The sequence below is a fragment of the Podarcis raffonei genome, chromosome 15, assembly GCF_027172205.1.
Source record: "Podarcis raffonei isolate rPodRaf1 chromosome 15, rPodRaf1.pri, whole genome shotgun sequence".
NCBI lineage: Eukaryota > Metazoa > Chordata > Lepidosauria > Squamata > Lacertidae > Podarcis > Podarcis raffonei.
In genome coordinates this window covers 31,470,725-31,494,231 of record NC_070616.1, presented here as the reverse complement: position 1 = coordinate 31,494,231, position 23,507 = coordinate 31,470,725, and the positions used below count along the sequence as shown (strand labels likewise).

Here is a 23,507-nt window from a genome sequence, read left to right as displayed (position 1 = left end):
TTGGGGGGATCCAGATTGGGAGGGTTTGGAATAGGTAGGTTAGTTTTGGGAGTGTGATCATTTTGATCATGGCTATTTTGTCTGAGAGAGTGAAATTCATGTTATTCCATCTCTTTAGGTCTTTGTTAATTTGTCGCCACAGGGGCTTGTAGTTGTGGAGGTGCAATTTATTGAGGTTTCTGGTTATTTGTACCCCTAGGTATCTGAACTTGGTGTGGCAAAGTTTTATTTTGGTGACCTTCGTGAGTTCTTTTTGGGTGTGAGGAGGGGTGTTGAAGCACATAGCTTCTGACTTTGTGAAATTTACCTGTAGGCCCGACACCATTGCAAATGTGTTGAGTTCTCTGATTAGGGAGGTTGCTGTGCTTATGGGGTCTGGTGTTGTGACCATTAGGTCATCTGCAAAGAGCCCTAATTTATAGGTTCTGCCTTTTATTTCCACTCCCTTGATGTCTGTGGCTGCTCGGATGCGGATTGCTAAGGGTTCCAGAGCCAGGATAAATAAGAAGGGAGACAGTGGGCATCCTTGTTTCGTGCCTCTTTGGATAGCTATAGTATTAGAATCCATATTATTAGTTCTGCATCTTGCTGAGGCTTGGGAGTATATTTGTTTGAGGATTTGTAGGAAGTTGGGGCCAAATTTCATGTTAGTTAGTACTGCTAATATGTAAGATAATGGATTTTCTGTGTCGGGCTATGACTGGAAAGAAAAGGATCGAATCCCCACTCAGCCATGAAGCTGACTGGGTGACCTTGGGCCATTTTCATATCTCTCAGCCCAACCTGCCTCTCAGGGCTTTTGTGAAGATAAAATGGGAATGGAGGGGGGTGAACGTTATACACTGTGGTGGAATGTTTTCCGTTTCGTAAGTTCATTAGCAACAATGAACACGCGCCAATTGCAAGCACATAATGGGAAGCCTGGCAGTTCCAAGGCTTTTAGCTTTGTTTAGTAAATACAAGCAAAATAAACATGCGAAATTAGGTTACTCTAAGGCTGGGGGAAACAACGCAGTGCCTGCTTTGGCCTACAGCTCCTAGGATCCCCAGCAGGATGGCCAGTGGTAGAGGATGGTGGGAGTTGAAGTCCAAAACAGGAAAAAAACCCTTCTATGTCCATTGCTCTAATTTGTATGGGATTCCCCCCCCCCTAAAATCCATATCAACAGAGATGACAGTGGGTTGATAGCTGGCTGTAGTATGAGATGCACACACTGTAGTCCTCTGCATCTGCCTCAACAAGTCCACTTTCGGCTTTCTAAATAATTATGATTTGCCTACTGCCCAAGTTTGCTTTGGTAATAAATAATAATAATAATAATAATAAGAAGAAGAAGAAGAAGAAGGCTGTGTCATCTGTAGGAACAATTGGGCAGACCTGGTAATGTTGCGAAAAGAGGAGCCTTCAGCCAGGGTGGGGATCCTTGGGCCTTAGGGGCGAATGCGGCCCTCCAGCCCTCTCTACCTGGCCCTCAGGACTCTCCCTAAGCCACATCCATCACCAGCCCTGTTCCATGCCTTCCTCAAGCATTTTTGCATGGCTGAAATGTGTTATTGAAGTGTGATAACGCCTCTTGCATGCCTGAATGGAGATACCTGTGTGTGCCAGAATCTCTGGGTTTTGCATGGCTGGCATGTAGCCTAGTGTTCAGATGTCAGAGCCTCATCAGTTTCTCTACCCACTTTTGCCTCTGGTCCTTCCCATCACTTGCACGTGGCCCCCAGGAGGGAATGTGGCTCTTGGGGTGGTGGAAAAGGTTCCCCATCCCTGTCCTAAGTCCGGCTAGACATCTTGTCAAGAGATCCACCTAAGGCTTACCGAGGTTCCTCTCCAGAAGTGGTTTTTGGAAACGGGGGGAATATGTGGAGCACCTCAAATCATGGGAAGATTGCTTGTGATCTTTAAAGCTCTGGCCCTGAAGGATATCATAAGGACAGCTATCTCCATTATGAACCACCCCACTTTTCTTTGCATTCATAATAATAATAATAATAATAATAATAATAATAATAATTTATTATTTATACCCCGCCCATCTGGCTGAGTTTCCCCAGCCACTCTGCCCTTGTTCAGCTCTGTTGTTTTTATTGCTGTGGTGCTATTGTTCTTTTGTTTGTCCGTCTTTTGTGTTTTGTGGGGGAATGCCATTGGCTGCTTTTTGTTAAATTGTTAAATTGTTTTGTAGATTGTTGAGGGAAAGCTTGGAATATAAATATTGCGGGGGGGTGTCTCTTTGCAGGTATTTTTGTACATAGGGGAGCATTAGAAATAACGAACACAACCACCACCTTTCACCTGATCCCTGTTCTGTTGTGTGGACCTTTGGTCTTCAGCTTGTGGGACAGGACCCACTACTGAGTTACAGCCTGATCTATGGTGACAGCAACACTACCACCATACAAATAAATGGTAAAAAAAATGAGAAGTGGGTCCCTATTTGCATGTCAGGATTCAAGGTGGTCCCAGGGTCTGGAAAAGGTGAAGACTACTGGAGTAATCCACTGTTTTGCCTAGGTGTTATTGGGCTACAACTCCATCATTCCCAGACAGCATACCCCAGTGGTCAGTGATGATGGGAATTGTAGTCACCTGGGGACCCAAGATTGAAGAACACCAGTGTAGACCAGGACTGAGCGACCTCGTGTAGCTTAGTTCTGCTGAGATTTCAGTTGCTCTCCATGCCTTCTCCTCTTCTTCCTCCCTCCCTTCAAGGCAAGAGCTCCAGTTGTCCCATCTACAGGAATGTCTGTTCCCACCCCCCTAGTCTGCACCATGACAGCAAGGGCTCTCTGCCACCACCCTGCTCCCTAATGCTCCTTGTCTCTGCATGTTCTGTTATAGCTACTTTGCGGCGAGTGGGAGCCTGGCTTTGCTTTTCATTCATTCCGATTTCCTCCAAAAGAATTCTTCACCGACGCCGGGAGACTGTTCCTCGAACACGTGGATGGTGGGAACTGGACCAGACTGCCTCTGTGGCTTTTTCTGCATTTTGCGTTAGCAGGATTTTTGCTGTGAATTCCATCAAGCCAGAGTTCTGGCACGGAATGAAAAAGCTCAACCCTGCCAGGCTGTCTGACTCTGGGCTGAGAGGGAAACCTCCCCCACGAAATTCTGGTTTTGAAACAAATTGCTATTTAGGTTAGCACATCATTATACATATGCATTACATCTGATTACCACATAGAAACCCCTCGAAATTGTTTCCATTTTGTACTGTACTTGCAAGCTATTCCCCAATCCTGGCTATATTGTCCAAGGAGACAAGAAAGGGGAAACTTCTCAGAGACAGGAAGTACAGGGGGAGGAATGGCTGTTGGTGCTCCCTAGTGGGAGCAGTAAGCTCCAGGGAAAGGGATTTTGTAGCAGTGTCCCACCTTCTGGTGTGAACTTAACTTGGGGAGACAGCAGCAGAAACAAGAGTATTGTTGACACCTATAAATACATGCTGGCATCTTGGGTGGGTAGAACTTACTGTCTCTGTTGCCGTTTGGATCTGCTAGTAGTTAATATAGTCTCCATATTTTAATTCAGGGGTAGCCCGCAGGACATGGGGTGGGAAACAGGGTGAAAGGGACTTGCACATGTCCCACGGATGCGCATGGCGACCCAGAACAGAACCCCCACGTAAGTGAGAATTCCCCAGTATATGAAAGGAGGATCTGCCAGTTCCAGAATGGAGCTATCTCTTACTGATGTCACTTGAGCTCTAGGAATAAAGAAATGTGAATGAACAGATTCATTGGGGTAAAGACACAATATCAAGTGTGATTTGGGGCAGGCAGGCAGGGGAATAACATGAGTGTTTTAAGAGAAATCAAAATCATGTGCACCTGGGTTGCTTGCTATATATCTTTCCTCAAAGGAGCTTCATTAAATCATGCATAGGGCCATTGCGACCCTTGAACAAAACGACTCCGGTGAGTGCATAGGTCTCCCTGCAAGGCCCTCCTTTTTGGATCAGATGTGCAACTGCAGCATCTTGCAACCTGGATGCTACATGTAGACATTTATAGTCCAGTTAAAAGAGGGGGATGAAGAGCTTCTCATTGCAGTCGTTTATTCCCCAACCCTCAACTGTTGCACAAAGGGAATGTGCTTCAGAGTGGATGAGGAAGGGAGGATCAGATGAAGGGGCTATCGAGGGAGAAAACATGCCATCTCCAATGGAAAATGAAAAAGTCTGCGTTCCCCATCTTCATGTTGCAAGACAGCTACCCTGTTTTTAGCAGGAATTGTTAATTTTCATTTGACAGATTAAAAGGGCTCCCAGAGCACCTGACCAAGAACAGTAATAAGATGGTCCGTGACCTCATGCTTACAGTCACAAATACATGACATAAAAGGAAAAGGGTTTGGGAGCAGGGCCGTCCCTACAATGAGGCAAAGTGAAGCAGCTGCCTCAGGTGGCAAATGTTGTGGTGCAGGCGGTGGCCAGAGCTATGAGTTCTATGTAGCACTCTACCTCCTGTGCTAGTGAAAATGGAAGATACAATGTGCAGTGGAAGATAAAGTCCTTTCATCAATATTGGAGTATAATTCAACTACTCGTCCTGTTGGCTTCTGTATGTGTCTTGGGAGAGGGCGCCATCTTGTCCTTCGCTTCAGGCAGCAAATTGTATTGAGCAGGCCCTGAATGGGAGAGAAGAGGGGGGAAAGCAGAGTTCTTATCATGACCAGCTGGGACAGAAAAAATCAAGACGTGGGGAAGTCAAATGTTGTCTCTCAGTGGTCCTGATGGTGGTCTTGCTTCCCTTCCCTTCCTCTGCTATAGCTTGAGGAAAGGGTTGCTGCCAAGTTGATGGCAGGAGGAATTAACACACAAAATTTGCTCTCTGTTCAATGATTAAGAAGAGGACACTTGCGAGTTGCTATAAGGTGTGCAAGTGGATTTTGTTTGAAATCTCATTTTTTCAGAATGAATGAAAACATCCACTACTTTTGTTTAAAAAATGAACCGGATAGCTTATTGTATTTATGTATATTTTCCATGTACCGTGTTTCAATTTTATGGCATTTCCCCTGCAGCTAGTAATAGCTCCTTTGGAGCCACAGTCATCTGTGGATCATCTCCAGCTTAGAAGAGCTCAACAAGCTTTTTTACCTCACCCCTCTTGTTATTTCTTTATTGGTTGAATGCTTTAGTTGGTTTACACTTCCTGAAGTCAGAACAATCAGACTCAGGAGGTAAAAGCCTACATCCCCTTTCCAGCAAAAGTACTTGCCAAGAATTTTAATCTAAAGTTAAACGGGCCTTGATTTTTTACATTGCCTACTGTAAACTCGCTACAAACACTCTCCACATGTTCTGGGAGCATTCATCCAATTGCTGCAGCTGTGGTTCCCGAGACTTTCCTGTACCTACATTAATCTTGGAGTGGTCCTTTAAATGACCTTGATTTTTCTCTTTGATGCACTTACCAAAAGTGGATATGAGGAGAGCAACATGCATCTGATAATCACACCGTATGGATGCATCCTTCAGAATCCTGGTTAACTGCGCTTTTAACCAAAGAAGCTTTAAAAATGTCTCATTTGGCATGGCTGCAAGGAGAAAAATCGGAAGCTTTTGCTTCCATTTTTTTATTCGTCACACCTAGCTGTGTTGTTTGAACCCAACAAACTGGTTAATCTTAACTATTTCTCTTTGGGAGAAACAAGCTAACTTCAAGGTGGAAGCTTCTTTGTTTCAACAAGCCATAGTTTAGATCAGCCACAGTTTAGGATGTCGACATAATTCTAAACTGTGGTTAATTGAAGCGAGAAGTGGAAGCTGCTAAACTCCTCCTTGCAGCTGCCCCAGCAAGCGGTGAGCATATGAGCCTGGGACTTCTTATCATCAGGGTCCAAATGTCAGTCCTTGGCATCTCCTGCCAGAACTCTGAAGAGTAAAAGTAGACAATACTGGGCAACGAGGACTGGCCTAATTAGGTTGACTCCCATGTTCCTTCCTACTAGTTGTGCCCCCCCCTCCCCGAAACTAATAATAGTGTGTTTGAGAGAGAGAATTTGAGTTAGGGATTTAAATAAAATAGCACATTGGATTTGATTGAGTCTTAGAGCTTAAAGGTTTATTTTTTGTGAATGTAAAAGTAATAATAATCTTTCCTACTGCAAGAGCCCACTTGCTCTTTTTCTGCATGAGTCACCGTTCTGAACATTGCTCCTGAATGGAGTGATTGAGTGCTTTAATCAGACCCAATGTGGGAGCCCAACAAAATAGCTTGCCCACAGCTAAGACTGGCTAGAAGGAGGCCAGGCTATAGCAGTGACTCGTGCAGAGATGCCGAAGACAGCCTCCCTTGTGATTGTACAGTTGTGGTGCATCAGACCGATTGAGTGATCCCGTCATGCCCAGCACTGAGAAGCCAGCAGGATAACCCACCCCTAGCAATGTTAATCCTACTAAGAGTAGACCCACTGAAAATAATGGACATAACTAAGTTGGTTCCATTAATTCCAGTGAATCTAGTTGGATACAACTTAGCTGGAAAGAGCAAGGCCAGCAAACACTAACTCAAGCAGAAACACACCAGGCAGCCTCCTCTCTCTTTGTGTATTGTTTTATTTCTTGTGGCACAGTACTCTTCCCCCAGCACTCCATTTTCTAGTTATTTCTGAAGGGATTTGCAACTTCGTAAACAATGGGAAATAAAGAAGGAGCGAGACAAAGGGTTCACTGGCAGGAGGATTTGTGATCTTGGCTAGTATCTCTTCCCTCTTCTGGATGATTCTTCAGCTGAAGTCTTTGAGAACTGAACCTAAAGCACACTGCCTAAGCTTGGAACTTGATTCCAAAGGATTAATGGCTTTTGTGCTGGTACAGGTGAACAGTTTCCAAATACTCTGCCGATTATTATCTGTCTGGGTGATAAATTATGCCTGAAGTACAACCAAGCCTTTAGATACAAGAGCTGATAAGCTGCTTATAAGCGTGGGAACCTAGATTCAGAGGCAGACAATCGGCTTATAACTTTTACATGCATTTGAGCATACGTGTAACAGCACAGAGATAATGGATGGCAAAGAGACAGAAATTCCATTCACTTGCCTTTCCATCAGGTGGAGCTCCAATCTGCTATCAGGAGTTTTCTTGGAGGGCAGCTTTGCAAGTGAGCCTTAACTGGCAAGGGTGGAATATTGGGGAAAGGTCTAATTCACATCCATCACTGACGTTCCCCTTTTGGACCAGGAACTTTTGTTATTTCTTTACAATCACTCCCTGGTTACTTTCTTGGCAAAAGCAAGGAGAAGTTCTGTTCTGGTATAAGAAACAGAGTTCTAAATCGTACCAAGGACCCATCTTTTCCAGCATCCAGTTTCTCACGGTGAACCAGAGACCTCCATGAAACCCATAGAGCACAAAAGCGACAGCCCTTCCCTTCTGTTGTGCCACCACTGCCACTGGCAGGGTCTATCTAGCCATCATGATTAATGGCCATTAAAAGACTTCTCTTCCTCCATGAGTTTGTCTTATTCCCTTTGAAAGTCATCTAAGCCAGTGGACAATCACCACATCTTACAATACTGCATTCTATAAGTTCATGCTGTGCTCTGCGTCTCCCTAGGATCCTGTTGACTTTTTCCAATTGCAATCCTTTCTCTACTTCTAACACTAATGGTATTAGCGGTAGCGTTTTTGCTCATAGGCAAGAGATTGCTTGGTGTGGCTTCTCTGCACTGTTTTGATATGGGGCTATTTGTTTTGGTTTTGCTATTAGCTTAATCTGTGTCTTGAGTGTGCTTTCCATGGCTTCCGTTTTAATCTGAACCCGACGGTGTGTAGCTGTGGAAATTAAAATGCCTTGTGATTTATCCAGGGTTGACTTGAGTGAGTTTGATGGTTTCATAAACTGAGAATATTAGCTGTGTTTCATTAAGCACAAAACAACCTCTTGGCATCTATTAAATCATGCTGCATGTTTCTTATGGTGCAGAGGTTGGAGCAAATGAGAGTGGCAAAGGCAGGGTGCTAAATCCCATGCCATTAACAAGTAATTAGATATCACAGTATGAGAGGGGAGGTGTATGAGGACTCCTAGGCACCTCAGCTTTTCTTCATGTAGGCTCAAGATGCTAGTCTTCATTGATGGAAGGCAAAGTTTGAAAATGGGTAGCAAGTATCTGTTAAAGACTTAAACTTGGAGGGCTCTGTTGGCATATTAGGTGAGCAGGACAGCTCTCTCTTTCCACACAATCCATAGGAAGAAAATGGGAAGACATCTTATTCGGAGTCAAAGCATTTGTCCATCTAGCTCAGGACTGCATACACTGACAGGCAGCCTCCCTCCAGGGTTTCAGACAGCAGTTCCTCCTAGTCCTGTATGAAGATGTTGTGGATTGAACCTGGCACATTCTGCATATAAAACAGATGCTGTATCGCAGAGCTATGGCCCTTCCCCATCCCTCAAGTGAATTTCTCCTGCTTTAGCATTTCCCACTGCATTGCTCTGTTCTTCCCTTCCCTTCCTTTGTTGCCAAGACACATTCCAAATTGGCTTAGAATTATACAGCCACTTTGCTTAACCTCAGCAAGTCTCTGTCTGAACAGAGGTAGTACAGGAGACCGCCTGGCATTATCAGGTGTGCTGCTCTGGTTTCTGTAGAAGAAAGGTGAATATAAATTTATTTATTTTTTTCAATTTAAAATGTTTCTGACCCACCATTCATCTTTGCAAATACTTGGGCAGGGCACAATACATAACATATAAACAAAACATTCATTAATATTACAAAATAAATAAATAAATATCAAGCCCCACACCAGAATAAATGGGATGAACCAAAGAGAAAAAAGCACTCATCTGCACTTCCTGGGCCCTGAAATGTCCAGATTATTTTGCAGACTGTAGCAAACACTTTCAGGCTCCTCTGGCACATTTGCTGTTTTGCAATTTTGGGAAATTGGGAGGGTCACTCACCCAGGGGTTTGCTCCCCCTTCTATTTCAGCCTAGCTAATTAGCAGCAGCTATGATGAAGGGTGCTGACATTTGCCCTGACCCTCTCTTTTTGCCAGTAGAGCCTGCCAGTTTCCTACGGGGGATTTTCAGTGTCTGGACTGGTAGCAAGCAGCCTCCAGTCATGATAGTTCATTTTTTTGCTCTAGCAATCCTCAGGGATACTCAGAAATACGTTCATTAGCAACAAGCTTGGTCTGCAGGTTAACTGAGAGCTAGAGATGAAATGAATGCATTTCTGCATTGAAATGGAAACAGTTATGGGGCTTCCATGTTCCCAGTGCTATCATGACCTGCGAGCAGCAGCTGAATGAGCATTCCAGTGTATGCAAAAAGGCACATTCTTTGCGGTTTATTAGTGTAGCAAACGGAATCGGATGTGTAAGAATAGTCACCCAAGTGACTCTGGTCAAAAGCGTTGGCAGCTGGTTCTGCACAATGAAGGAACATGTGCAGAGATGGAAAGCAGAAATGGGACAAAGAGGAAGGATTGCAAGAAACTGTGATACCGGAAAGGAAAGAATTGACTTTTTTTTTTTAACATGCTACATTTCTGAAGGTATTGCATCCATTTTCCGGCTTAAAAAGGCTAAAGCAGTCTTAGGCTGCATTAACAGGAGAATAGTGTCCATATCATAAGAAGTATGTAGGTATGTACAGTATGTATTGCATTTTTATCCCACCATTTTCTCCAAGAGCTCAAGGTGGTGTTCATGGTTTTCCCCTTCCTCATTTAACCCCCACAACAACCCTGTGAGGCAGGTTAGACAGAGAGACAGCGACTGGCCCAAGGTCACCCAGTGAACTTCATTGGTGAGTGGGGATTTGAATCCTGGTGTCCCAAGTCCTAGTCCGACACCCGAACCATTTCACTGCACTAGCTCTCAGTCTCATAGTAATAGTACTGCTCTACTCAGCATGTACTCTACCCATGTCTGCAGTCCTGGGTCCAGTTTTGGATGCCACATTTTAAGGAAAATATTGTTGAATTGTGTCCAGAGGAGGGTGACCAGGGTGATGAGAGCTCTGGAAGACAAGTCCTTATCAGGAAAGGATAAAAAAGTTGAGTTGTTTAGAACAGCAATGGGGACTCTCCATAGGAATTCTGATTTGGTCTACAAAGCCATTTCCACTGTGCCCATCTATACTTGATGTCTTACGTGAGGTCAAGTGTAAAGGTGCTGCTATGAGGAAATAAACAGGAGCCTTAAAATGCTCCCCAGATTGTTTCTTGGCAAGCAAGGCAGACCAACTTAGGAACTGCCAAGCACAGCTGATTCCTGCAACTGAGTCTTCCTTTGCAGCCCGGTTTAAGTTCAGAGGAATGAAGGAAAGGAATTGGGATCATACTGTAACCAATTATTTCATTTGGAGTTGGGTCACTTGGCACCATGGGCACAGGGTTGGGGGTGGGAGAGATGAAATTGAGAGGGAGGCATAATACCAGCATTCAGGTATCTGAAGGGGTGTCATGCAAAAGATGGAGAAGATTTGTTCTCTTTTGCTGAGAGGCCAGGACTAGAACCAACAGGTGGGAACTGCAGGGAAGCAGATTTCAGCTAAAAATCAGGAGATACTTTCCTAGCAGTGCAAACTGTTTTGACAGTGGAGCAGACTGGCTCAGGAAGAGGTGGACTTTCAGGCGCTGGAGGTATTTAAAGAAAAACTGGCCAGGCCTCTTGTCAGGGAAGCTGTAGTTGCTTTCTGCACTAAAGCTTTATTTGTATATTCATGTAATCAAAAAATTATACACTGCTTGATTGAAAAACCATAACAGCAATTCAAAGCAGTTTACCAAAAAGAAAAAAAGATCCCAAGCAGGTGGTTGGGTAGATCAGGGTTTCTCAAACTTGGGCCTCCAGCTATTTTTGGACTACAGCTCCCATCATCCCTAGCTTGCAGAACTAGTGGTCAGGGATGATGGGAATTGTAGTCCAAAAACAGCTGGAGACCCAAGTTTGGGAAACCCTGGATTAGATGATCCCTGAAGGTACTTACCAGTTCTGTGAGTTTATGGCTAAGGCTTCCATTGTAATTATGAGGACCACCTTGGCAACTGCCTTGGGTAGCCAGGCCCAGTCGGGTTTCCTAATCAATGACACAGTTAAAACCACCCAGCCTTACAAATCTGCAGCATGGACAAAAGAAAGCAGGGTTTTGCCAGATGCCTCACAGCCCATGTGGGAGACACCAGTCTTTTCCTCACTGCTGAGCTGTCTTCCTAGAAACTTCGGCATGACTTCTCACAAATTTCTACCAAAAAATTCTTTCACCATTTCCTTCCTGCCATCTGCATCATCCTTCTTGCTGAGCTGTCAGAAAGTTTAAAAGGTTATCAACAGATTTTTGCTTATTGGATAAATGCTTGTAATTAACAAGCAAGATCTAATATTGTTCCATACTTAACCCTGAACCTGAGGTCGAAAAACAAGCACCCCATCTGTCATCCATCAATCAAGAATCTCAGTGTTAAGCAAGATACGTTTCACATATTGAGAGGTAACAAAGAGTTCTGTATTGAGGAAACAAAGGATTCCATACTGAAGCTGTGTGGAGCATCTTAATATGTTACTAAACCTCCTCTAACAGTGTTATGAATTGGAAGGTGTTGAATAGTATGGCAAATTCTGCATCTCCTTTCCTGAAGGGAGAACTGGCTTCGCGCGTCTGGGCTCTCACAGTAACCCAGCTGTGGGGACCACCATGGGGCTGAGTTGAATTGTCCTATAGTATGTATGTGGCAATAGTTTGCTCCCCCTCCCCACGAGTAAAAAGAGGACATGTCCAATCTGCTGCTGTGACTTCAGACAGCTTGCTTCTAGTGCACCTGGGTTGGATTTTCACCAAAAGAACATGACCGCATGAATCAAGTCCAGGACAAACAAACAAAAGCGAAGCCTTTGCCAATCCAGGCTGGACATCTGCTTGATGTGTCCATTTCTATGTACTCTTGTGCCATTAGGGATTTGAGTTGGGCTTTATTTGGACCAACTGTTTTCTCTGAGGGTTGGATTGTATACATTTTTTATCCATCTTATGTCTGAGAGCCTCTCCCTTGGAAGTGGTCCTGTCCAGTATGTCCATAATTTGTTGTTTTTCAGCTTTGCTCATTGGAAATATAAGAGTCAAACAAATATTCTTCCCACCCATCTTTCGCTGGGAACATCTATGCAAACTTTTCTAGCAAACTAGCATATATATTTTTTGGCTTCTAGGGTGAAGGCAACCTTCCTTTTTCTTCTTTGAATATCACATAGTCCTTGTGATGAGCACAGCTGAGTTGTCATGGGCAGCCAGTTCTTGAAAATCTTTTGCAAGTTTCCCAACAGGTCTATAGCTGGAATGTGCCTTTGTTCCTAGGTATGCATATTGTTGATTTTTCCTTTTGCTACCATTACAATCTCTGGTCTGCCCCAGCTCCACCTTCTGCGATATGCTATCCAGGAATCAGGCTAAAACAGTGCTCACCAAACCCAACAAGCCCAGAAGGGATACCTTGATTAACAGGATCAATGGTGTAGAGCAGCCTTTCTCAACCAGGTGGCTTCCAGATGTTCTTGGACCACAAGCTCCATTGCCCTGTTCTGGTGGGGCTGATGAGACTTGCAGTCCAAAACATCTGGAGGAAACCAGGGTGGGGAAGTCTGGTGTAATGTATTATGCTGCCCAGCCTCTTAACAGACAAGGTAATAACAGAATGTTGTCCGTTTTCCAGCTCCTGGATTGCGAGCCAGATTCATCTTTCAGGGTGGGAGCTCAAATCTGATGGGTGTAGCAGAGGTATGCAAGCAAAGTTTGATAGGTGCTGCTTTGGGGGCTCCATGGTGCTGTTGTTACTTTGGAAATTGACACCACTTTGTGCTTGTTTCTGTGCCCTTGTAATACCTGCTCAGTAAACTGATTACTTAAAAGCGATTGCTATCTCCTTGAGAAAAAAACTTTGTAAAGCAGGGGTAGGAAACCTTTTTGTCCAGGTGGGCCAGATCTTTACCTCTCCCCACCCCAAAGGTCAACTTTGACAGGAGAGCAGGGCCGCTCACCTGTCAATTATATGATGCCAGGTGGGTGTTCTGTAAAAGCTTGCTCACGGGGTGGGGAGAAGATAGCGATGGTGCAGGATTCAACTCCCCATGTATCGGCTGGTGCACAGGGAGCCCAATCCTACCTTTTACAGCACAAGTGATCCAACTGTGCCTCTACCTACCCCACATCTGATGTCTCATATGGTGCCAAGAGTGGGGCAGGTGGGCATGGTTTGTGGCCAGATGAGAAGACCTTGTGGGCCAAATTTGGCCTATGGGCTGGAGGTTCGCCACCCCTGCTGTGATGGCTCCCTGGGGCATCATTTGGCTGTGGCTGATCTCTCTGAACTTCCTTCCACTGACCAGAACTGAATGGTAAGACATCTTTCAGGTTTCACATCCCATTATGCCCTCCTATGCTATCCAAAAACCAATTTGTGGTTTTTACACCTGTAATTTATTGCTTAACTTTATGGCGTATTCAGTCATTTGATAGGACTTGTGAGCTTGTGGCCTGATGGGAAGCAGGATTAGGTGGCGACCACACCATTACCTTTTAAGACACTATGCAGATAATTCCTAGAAATTGATCAAGAACACAGAAGGAAGAATGTAGACTACTCTTCTTTGATAGCAATCTTGTCTCTACAATTTCAGAGATAAAAACCACTGTGGTTTACCCAGCAACGGAGAAACATCTTCAGAAATATTTGCGTCAGGAACTGTGTCTTATCCAGGAGACTGGGGAGGATTACAAAAAAATTACTCTGCCTTTTATCGAGTCTCAGAGCTTCAGTATTCAGGTATGGAACGCAACCACTCATTATAAATCTTTCTCAGTACAGTCCTTGTTTGTGATCCAAGGAGATGAAAAAGTGGGTACACCCAAGACCTTGGGGAAAACCCAGTGAAATCATGGATTTTTCCTACTTTGACACCCCCCACTTTTCACACACACACTCACACACACACACACGAAGTTCTACCACAAGCTATTTATGAATCTCCCCTCAGTTCAGAAAAGATGGGACAGGATGGGGGAGAGCTCTTGTTCAGAAGCAGAAACCTAAACATCACTTGGGTGAGACTTTAATGAACTGTTTTTAGGGATATCTCACTGAGTTTAGCAAGCAGACTTTGTCTGACTCAGGCTTTTCAGATAGGCTTTTGTGACTCAGGCTTTTAGAGGAATAATTATGAGTACTTAACGAGATTTAGCAGTTGGTTTGGCTTTTTTCTTTTTCTAATGGATGTAATTTCATCCGGCTTCTGGCAATATTCAGTATACAGTAGGTTTTGTTTTGTTTCCTGATATATTTTCCCACTTGGATATGACTTCTGTGCCCTCTGCATTGAGCAAGAGACCATGGGTAGATATTTAGTGCACAATAATTGTGACTTTTCGCGAAGTCTATCATTATTTTTTAGTGCCATAAAAATATTTTGTTTATGCTTTTTATAGCCTGCCTTTTCTCCAAGGTCACCCAGTGAGTGGGGATTAGAATTCTGGTCTCCCAGGTCCTAGTCCAACACCCTGAACACTACACCACACTGGCTCACACATGGCTAAATAGTCAGGTCTCTGCCTTTAGGAGCTTACAGTTGCAATAAGTGGGAGAGTGTTTGGGGGAAGGAAGAGGAGAGGGATAAGAGAAGATGAACATGGGCTGAATATGAGCAATGCAATCCATTCTGATTTGGCTGAGAGCTAAGAACTTTAGGGAGAGGTGGGGCTTGAGCTGGGGTGGAAGAAGGGAGAACGAGAAAGACAGGGACACCAACAGCAAATATTCCACTTGTCTGTAGTGGTAGCAGTCGGCAGAGGGGCAGCACTTCCTTGACCTCCTATCACTTACATCACTGTGGTTTATCGGGAAGGGGATGGGCAAGGAGGAGGAGAGATCAGGAGCACTGGATTGGCTCTGCTTGTGCATTTGCACCTCATTGCTGTCTCCACCTCTTCCTCCTGATAACCTGCAGCGAGGTCAACACAGAACCACTGACAGCTACTGGGCAGGGGAGAAAGCGCGGCCCACTCCTCCTGCCTCAGAACTGTGTCTCTCGTTGGTTGTTCCACCTGTTCATAAACCCATCCTCCAAGTGTGTGTCTTGCAAAGCCAAGATGTCGCCATCTGCACCCAAGAGGGAGGTATCAGCATGTGCAAGGATGTGTGTGTGTGTGTGCAACCGCAGTCAGGTGAGCATGTTCAAGGACCACAGAATGCTGGCTGACAGGGAGGGGAAACAGAAAGCCCTTGGGAATAGGGGCTGAAATGGAGTATCCTGGAAGGGAGCGTAGCTGGCTGGCTGTAACTCTGCACAAAACCACCATGCAACAACGTTTTTGTAGATCCCCGTTTGTTACAACAGATTAACGTCACATAAGCTGGTACCTGAATTCACTTTTTATTTTATTTCTCCATTCGTTGTTCCTTCTGCAACAAGTTTCTTAGATTGTAAAGATTTGTGGGTTGTTGTTTTTTTCCAGGCCAGGGCAGGGTGAGGGATTTGTGGGGAAGTTGTGGGTAGGATCAGTTAGCCCCTCCATTCTCTGATAAGTTTTCTTCCCTTTCTCCTTAAAGACTAAAAGGACACAAACATTTGAGTGTTATAGGAATAAGGCAGGTGGCTCTTATGGGAGAAGCGCTTGCTGATTGCGCCAGGGGGAGTATAATTGTTTCAGAAATGCCACCCCACTTTGGCGCATGATTAATTAATTAGTTATTATTTGCACACAGTTTTGATGAAGAAAGTCACATTTTAGGCTAATTATAATGAGGGTTCTTTGATCCATCCAGACTCCTAGCCCCTGTTCCATTGTGATTTTTGCTGGCTACTGCTGCCTCCCCAATCTTCCACCGCTTTGTAATTCTAGCCCTGCAAGTATCTTCTAAAGTCCTTTGCAGAAAAATCTTTATAATAATAAATGTGCAATTATTGCTTGTTTAATTCAGAGGATCGAGATGCCCCCCCCCCCATTCCGGCCTTCTCTCATAGAGATGCTACATTTTCTTGCACACAAACTTAAGTATTTTATTGCTAGGAAAATGTGGAGAGGGGGAAAAAAAAACATATTTCCCTCTCTCGCTTACATGCTCCCCATGGCTAAATGCAGCGTCACTGTTGTGATATGTTTCTAATTATTTACTGCTGCAAAAGTCTGTAATGGAGTTGGTTTCACAGTCGCCAAATGTGCTCTCAAACATTGTTTTCCTTATTATTTTTGTTGGGATTTTTTTGCAACTATACTTGTGGCAATTCTTAGTGTTTACTGATGCTAATTCACAGCAGGAAACAGCCTCCCACAGAGAGATGGGCGAGTGCTGACACTGGAAGTGACATCAGGCTGCTCAGACATTGGGCTCTGTGCATCCCCCGTTCAAGGCCTGTTCCTCACATTTCTGTTTCAAGTCCCAGGAACGGAGCAGCCTCCATGTGTGTTTCTCATTAGGGGGCAGATGCAAAAACAGTTCACATACTACAAGTTTAGTTTGGGTGGCCGGTAGTTCGTTGCCAAAAAACAGGGCGAAAGAGGGCACAGATGTGCGTAAAATTTGCCTGTCCTAATTTATATGCAGATATGAAGTTCAGAAATGATTACTTTCCTTTAAATATGCAGGTAGGTAAGCAATAGCTTTTATTTGTTTAGCTATAAGCCATGACAACAGAAAGCAAAATATATATATATCTAGAGTTGAGCTACAAAATTAGCTCTTACTTTCCTGTCTAAGAGGGCAAGTAAAGAAACATGCAAAGTATCTTAGTTTTCATTATCAGGCAGAAAGAGAAAAAAAGCACTAGGTGTAACGGAGCTCTTCTTGCAAATAAACCCCAGCAAATATTTCCCACGGAGATCTTTTATAAAGTAGGCATTGAGTAAATACACTAGACCTGCAACTTATTGGGGGGGGTGCAGTTACGTTCCAGGGGTAATATCTAAAGCCAAAATTGTATATAGAAAAACACATTAGGTGCAATGGCAGGTGAGATTGCCAAAGGTTTTTCCCCCAGATGCCCATCCCCTTTCAAATGTTGTTGTTGTTGTTGTGCCAGGTGCACAAAGCTGGATGCACACAAGTTAAATGTGTGTAAGTCGTGGGTCTTCTGTATATCGAACAATATTTTTACATAAAGTGCTGTTCCAAAGGTGGTTCCGTATCACAGCCATTTAAATGGAAATACAGTAGCACCTGCCACCATAGTGGGAAGCAAGACTGGGACAAGGTGACCCTTATGCCTGCCTAGTCTGTGGACCAGGTGCTAGTTGTTGACAGACCAAAGTCCCACCTTTCCCTTCTTGGAATCCTCTCTCTTTAAACCAGCCTCCTGCAATTCCCCTTCTGACTCAAGAGTCCTCAATTTGATCCCAGGGTTAGGACTGGCACAAAGCCCCTGGTCATTACTGCTTTATTTCACAAACGATCTCCTATTCCTCCCCACACACTGTACTTAAGCAGTTCTCTTGCAGCAAAGTCAGTTTCAAGGATAATCCCTTTCCAAACTCTCTTGCACGGGAGTGCTGCAATTGTGCTTTGGAAACACGCTGTCTTAAGAATCTATTCAGTGTGGGGGTTCTGCTTTCAGAGACGGCAGATGCATAACCCTTTGGAGGAAGGCAAATACATCCTCCCCACTAATTCATCTGTCCAAGAGGGCAATGATGGCACATGAAGAGAGTAATTCCCTTCCCCTTAGCTATCGACCAGGGTCCTGACACATGACATTTGATTGTTTTGTGGATAATTAACCTCAAATTTTATTAGCTTTGAAATCGTTTGGCTCTTTCCTGAACCAAATGCAGTTTTTATACTTGTAATGAGGTTTCCACAAGCAAGAGAGCAAAATTATCTATCATCCATCCGTCTATAAAATAAATATATAAACAGCCTGGGATAGAGAGATGCATTATTTGATGTTGACAATTTATCATGCTTGGGTTTCCCCCCCTGTGTTTCTTTTTCCCCTAGTGGGTATACAACATCCTGGAGAAGAAGGCTGAGGCTGATCGAATAATCTACGAAAACCCAGATCCTGCCCATGGGTTTGTTCTCATACCAGATTTTAAGTGGAATCAAAAGCAGGTTAGTTATGATTTTTCTTTATTCTTTGGAGGGACAGCTGCTATCTTTAATTGTGGGGGGAAGATAATATTCCAGAATATGGATATTTTTACCTTTAGGAAACCTAAGCAGAGCCTTGCAGGATCAGGCCAGAAGCCCATCTAGTCCAGCATCCTGTGGCCAAACAGATGCCTATGTGAAGCCTGTAAACAGGTTATCTGGTTCTTTTAACCAAAAGGACAGAACAGCTCTTTGCTTTTATAATCCCTTTGAGATAGGCTGCTTCAGGGGACAGTAGGTAGAGGGGATTTCAACAATGAGAAACGGACTCGTGGGGTGTGCTTGTCCTTCATAGGAGAACAGGGATCCTAGGAATTAAATGAGTCTCCCTGCTGATGATCTGTGTAATGTTGGAGGACATGCGGTTTTGCATTCAGTGTGCTTACCCCACCCTTCAGCCTCTTGAGGACATTACATGAGTCCTGACTTGAAGCTCTACTCCCTTTCCCCTGCTCTTTTGGAACAATGCTTTGCCATCTGTAGAATGAGACTTCTAAAAATGCCTGTTTACAGCTGCCTGGATTGCGAAAAAACCTTCTTTATATAGAGCAGCATGCAGTACCAGATATGGTACATTTTCTTTTTGTTGTGTAATGCACCAACTTCCAGTAAAAAAACAAAAACAAAATTTGACTGTTACTAGGTTTGGGAAGTGGTCATCAGTATAGATGCCCATTTAAGCTCCCTATAGTAAAAATGAAAACAGTGGCAAAGGCTAGAAATTTGACATTTTGGCATTCTTTGGATCCTGACAGATCTAACAGAAATATTGTTTTTATTTCATCTCCTACAATTTCTGTTAACGTTTGACTTGCCAAAGCCTCATTTTCATAATCTGCAAGCTTGGATTTGCAGCAATACTTTTAATTGACCAAATTAATCATTCCATTCCTGATAATGCCTGAGAGCTTTTCACTCTGCCTTAAGGTATTATATAAAAGGACAGTTGCCCTATAAACAGCTGTACCACCAGGAAAAAGGTTGCCTATTTCTAAAATGCAAGTGATGAAAAAGCATAATTTGGTCTTCTCGATCAGAAAAGTTCACCTTGACCAATCGGCACCTTTGCACGCTCAACAAACAAGCAGTCATAAGCTTGGGTCCTTTATATCATAGAGATCATCTCCTTTATGCTTCTTCTTCATCAAAATCATTTTGGTCTGCTGAGAGGTTGTTTTTTGTTGTTGTTTTTTTGCTAACATTGGCTTCCAGACAGTGATTGCACCTCATCTTTGGATTTTCCTGCCTTTATCTTTGGGGGGGGGGGGCGCGGGTGGCGCTGTGGGTTAAACTACAGAGCCTAGGACTTGCCAATCAGAAGGTCGGCTGTTTGAATCCCCGCGACGGGGTGAGCTCCCGTTGTTCGGTCCCTGCTCCTGCCAACCTAGCAGTTGAAAGCACATCAAAGTGCAAGTAGATAAATAGGTACCGCTCCGGCAGGAAGGTAAACGGCGTTTCCGTGCGCTGCTCTGGTTCGCCAGAAGCTGCTTAGTCATGCTGGCCACATGACCCGGAAGCTGTACGCTGGCTCCCTCAGCCAATAAAGCGAGATGAGCGCCGCAACCCCAGAGTCGGCCACGACTGGACCTAACGGTCGGGGTCCCTTTACCTTTACCTTTAACTATTATTTTTACACACACCTGCTGCTGCTTTTTAAATTGATTTTGAAAGGCTTTTGTGAGTAGCAAGAGACACAGCATACAATGAAATCCGTATAATGAAGGTGCCAGGTACAGCTCTGCGGGGAGGGAATTCCAAAACCTAGGACTGCCACAGAGAATGGCCGCTCCTGGGCAAGCATACCACAAGCTTCTCAGGGGGGTGGAACTACCAAGAGGGCCCCCCCCATTGCTGATCTTAACACCCAAGAGAGTCTGTAGGGAAGGACACAATCTCTAAGTCATTTGGGGTTTAAAACTCTAGCATGAACACCTCAAATTAGGGCTGGAAACAAACTGGTGACCAATGTAACTGCCTTGAAACAGGGATTATGTGATTTACAAGTGGAACCCCAACCAGTAATCTGGCTGATGCCTGTTGGACCAGTTGAAGTTTCCAAGTCGTCTTCAAAGGGCAGCCTCTCCTGGCTCCCAGTTGCTGAAGAACAAGAATTCTTTCAAAAGGCTTCCATGTTTAGATTGCTGCAATGCATGTGCAAATCGCTGGCATGCGGCACTTCAGGCAATGCACATAATTAATCCTACGTACAGCTGCAACAAAGGCAGGTGATCCAAATCTCAAAGCTTTAGATGTTGATCCAACACTGGCACACCTTCTTGGTATCCTATATATAGGAATGGGGCAGGCTCAACATAGTGCAGCAACAGCAAGCATTTCTGCAATCTCCTTCTGTGCCATCTGTTCTCGCCGCCTTTGGCGCTTCCTGGATCTAGGTAACGGGGAAGTTGTCTCTTCCCTAGGGAGGCAGATGGTGCCAGCAGAATATCCCTGGAGAGGCAGGGCTACAACCAGTGTCTGATGCCACCAGGGTAGGTGGCACGACAGGCACTGTGGAAGTGTCAGAGAGAGACTTTGACAGCTGAGAAGGAGGTGGGATGAGGCAAGAGAGCAGGTTGAAGGACATACATCCTGGATATTCGCTGTCAGGCTGCCCCTATTCTGGCAAAGTCTTCCACATCCCGTTGGAGCCCTTCCCTGAATTCTTGGCAAACCCTCCACCTGCATCCTCCAGACGCGAACAGCCCATGGCCCCACATAGGAGCACACTGGAGTCAATCTCTTTATTACAGTCAGTGATCAGTATTCAGAACGCATTGCAGTAATCCAGTCTGGGAGTTACTAGAGCATGGATTACGTAGCCAAGTCATTTTTCTCCGAAAGCTCCCATGGCTTTCTGAGCTTCCAGTTGACAGGGGAGGATCCAGAAGAATTTCAAAAGCAATCCTAATACAGTAGGATTTCGAAACATACTTCACTGGGGAGTTCCCCCCGGGATGGGTGGGGGGCCTAATTGGGAAAGGCAGGGGACTTTATTTCAGGCCTTTAATTATTGGAGGACAGCAATAAGTGTGGGGTGGGGGGGTGCACCTTGACAATCTGAAATTCTTCAGAGGACCTGTGACCTCAATATAAGAAGAGCAACCTTGGAGCTGATGTTATTTGAACTGTCAAGCGATCTCTACAAGCTGTTTTCACGGAAGCTGCTTGCTAAACAAAGCAACAGCTGTTGCCGGGTGGAATTAGAAGACATCTTGTCCAGCCCATGTGTTGAGGTGGGATCCACGTCAATCAAATTAATAATTGTACTACAGAAAAAAGAGATTTATTCCATCCAGGGGCCTGAAGGGCAACCAAAACGGCCAGTTCTGCCATGGCAGGATGCAGGTGGCCCATGGTTCAATGTCCAAGCCATGCCATTAGTGTGTGGGCTTGGGCCAACAGCAGATCCTGAAGCTAAAATAGGAAGGCTGTGTGGCGGAGATTCAGCTGGAGTACTTACTGAACTCTTCCCAGAGTAAGGAACAGCTTGTGCTCAGGGATGTGTGTACTTCGTGCTAAGAAAAAGAAAACCAGCAACATTCTGTACCAGGAAAATATCAGTTCTGTGACTTGTATAAATTATGGTCAATCACCCCAGATGCAGCCTATAGAATGCTGTCCCCAATTAAGGTCACTCGATGCCTTCTTTGCAATCTTTTTGGCGCCAGACAAAGAGGTTACTTTTCTTTCTTTTCCCTGGATCTTTTTAGTAATATTTAGCAGTTTTATTAGTTTTAAACACTGGCACAGTTTTTAAGGTAGGAGCTAACATCTCCTAATTTTTGATGGTTGTAATGTGGCCGTAGGGCTTGCTACCTATCACTAGAGGGACTGGTGTAGGCGATGCACAAATCTAATGAGACAATGATGTAGGAGGTGGCCAAAGCCCCACCATGAAACACTGAAAATCCATTTCAGCTACTGATCTGGATTTCAAGCAACCATTGCTCATGCATTGCTGGTTCAGACTACAAGGATGAGCCTTCAATGAGCTTTGAGCTTGTTCACTCTCTTCCTCTCATCCCTACATCCCCCCATTCACAGACATCACCTCTCTTCTTTCCTAGTAGACCATCATAGGAGATCATCTCAGGCAGACAGGTGTCAACCATGACTGCTCATATAAGAAGTCCCCAATCCACCTTTGTAGGAGTGAGCAGCAGCCCAGTCAAGAAATGGGAGGGACAGAGAACAGCAGCTTTCACGTTGGACTAATGAAAAGCCCTTGGATTTAAATAGCCCAGAGGCAGCTGTTTTCGGCTGCTGGAGGAGGGATGAGGAGCAGAGCCCCGAGGGTGTCATTTCTTGACACCACTGAAGCTGCAAGGAGGTTTTGGGGCCTCTGATAAGAATCTCCCCCTATCATCCCAGCTTTTTTCAGAGAAAAACCTGGGGTAGAGTCACTAGGTGTGACCCTAGGATCTCCCAAGGAGGGGCTAGGAAGAGACCCACTGAACGAATTGGTCCCTAAGTAGTATAGCTCTGGGAAATAGACCATTGGGGTACCACAGATCTCACAAGTTGGGGTGATTCTGTTCACAGAACTGTCCATCTTACTGGGGCCAGACTGAATTACTGGAATCTACAGCTGATTTTACTGGAGAAGACCCCAGCCTGGAGAAAGGTTTGGGGAGAGCTTGCTATCGCTCTGATCCCTCAGGGGGAAATGGAGCCTGTTTTGCCCAGGGAATGGACTGTGAGATTGGATCTGAACAAAGCCTAAACTCAATAAATAGCTGAAGTTTCTGTACTTTAAGCTATCTTGCTCTTAACTGGTTCTTCCATTTTGGCCTATTCCCAATAGGGCCCGTGGATCGCAGCATCTCCTAGGTGCCCCTGTGACTGGCTTACACTTAGCTTGAGGCAAATAGTAATGTTTTGCGTCATATCAGCCAGTGAACTATGGTTTGTGCTTCCCTTGGAAACCAGGGTTTGATCGTGGTTTAAAAACCTGGTTTGTAGAACGCATGCGAACCATCATAAGTTAGTTTGAAACGGTGGGCTTTCTCAAACCAGGCAAAATGGCTGATCAGGCAAAACAGTATATTGTGATTTGCTTCCGACTAGGAAGAGAACAAGGTAACCGCCATTCAGTGGGGAAGGGAGAAGGGGAGAACGTACCAGATTCAGGGCATAATCAGAACTTCCACCGGCAAGGTTTTGCGGAAGCACAGCCACAGCCTCGTCATTCATGGTGGCTGCAGCCACTGTGGCAGCCAGTGGGAGGCCAGCTCAGCCTGGAGAGCTGAAGGGAGGACCAAGGTGCAAGGTGGGAATTGGATTGCTCTGTAAGGCTTTTTGAAGGCTCGTTGAGGACCTACCAGGGTGAAATAAACAGCATTTGCAGTAACTGTAAACTGCCCCTCATTGTGGACTCAATCTGGGCCCAATATATTATTTTATTCTGGC

The 23,507-nt window shown here is 44.7% G+C and overlaps 1 protein-coding gene across 4 annotated transcripts in view; it reads left to right on the top strand.

The window, feature by feature from the left end:
* The window catches only part of DCPS (decapping enzyme, scavenger), a 66,431-nt gene that overhangs the window by 30,437 nt on the left and 12,487 nt on the right, over window positions 1–23,507 (top strand). For all 4 annotated transcript variants that reach the window (XM_053367303.1, XM_053367301.1, XM_053367302.1 and 1 more), the window contains exons 3-4: window positions 13,636–13,781; window positions 17,946–18,059. In XM_053367303.1, the coding sequence (XP_053223278.1) occupies window positions 13,636–13,781; window positions 17,946–18,059 (260 nt within the window). The remainder of the gene's footprint in view (window positions 1–13,635; window positions 13,782–17,945; window positions 18,060–23,507) is intronic.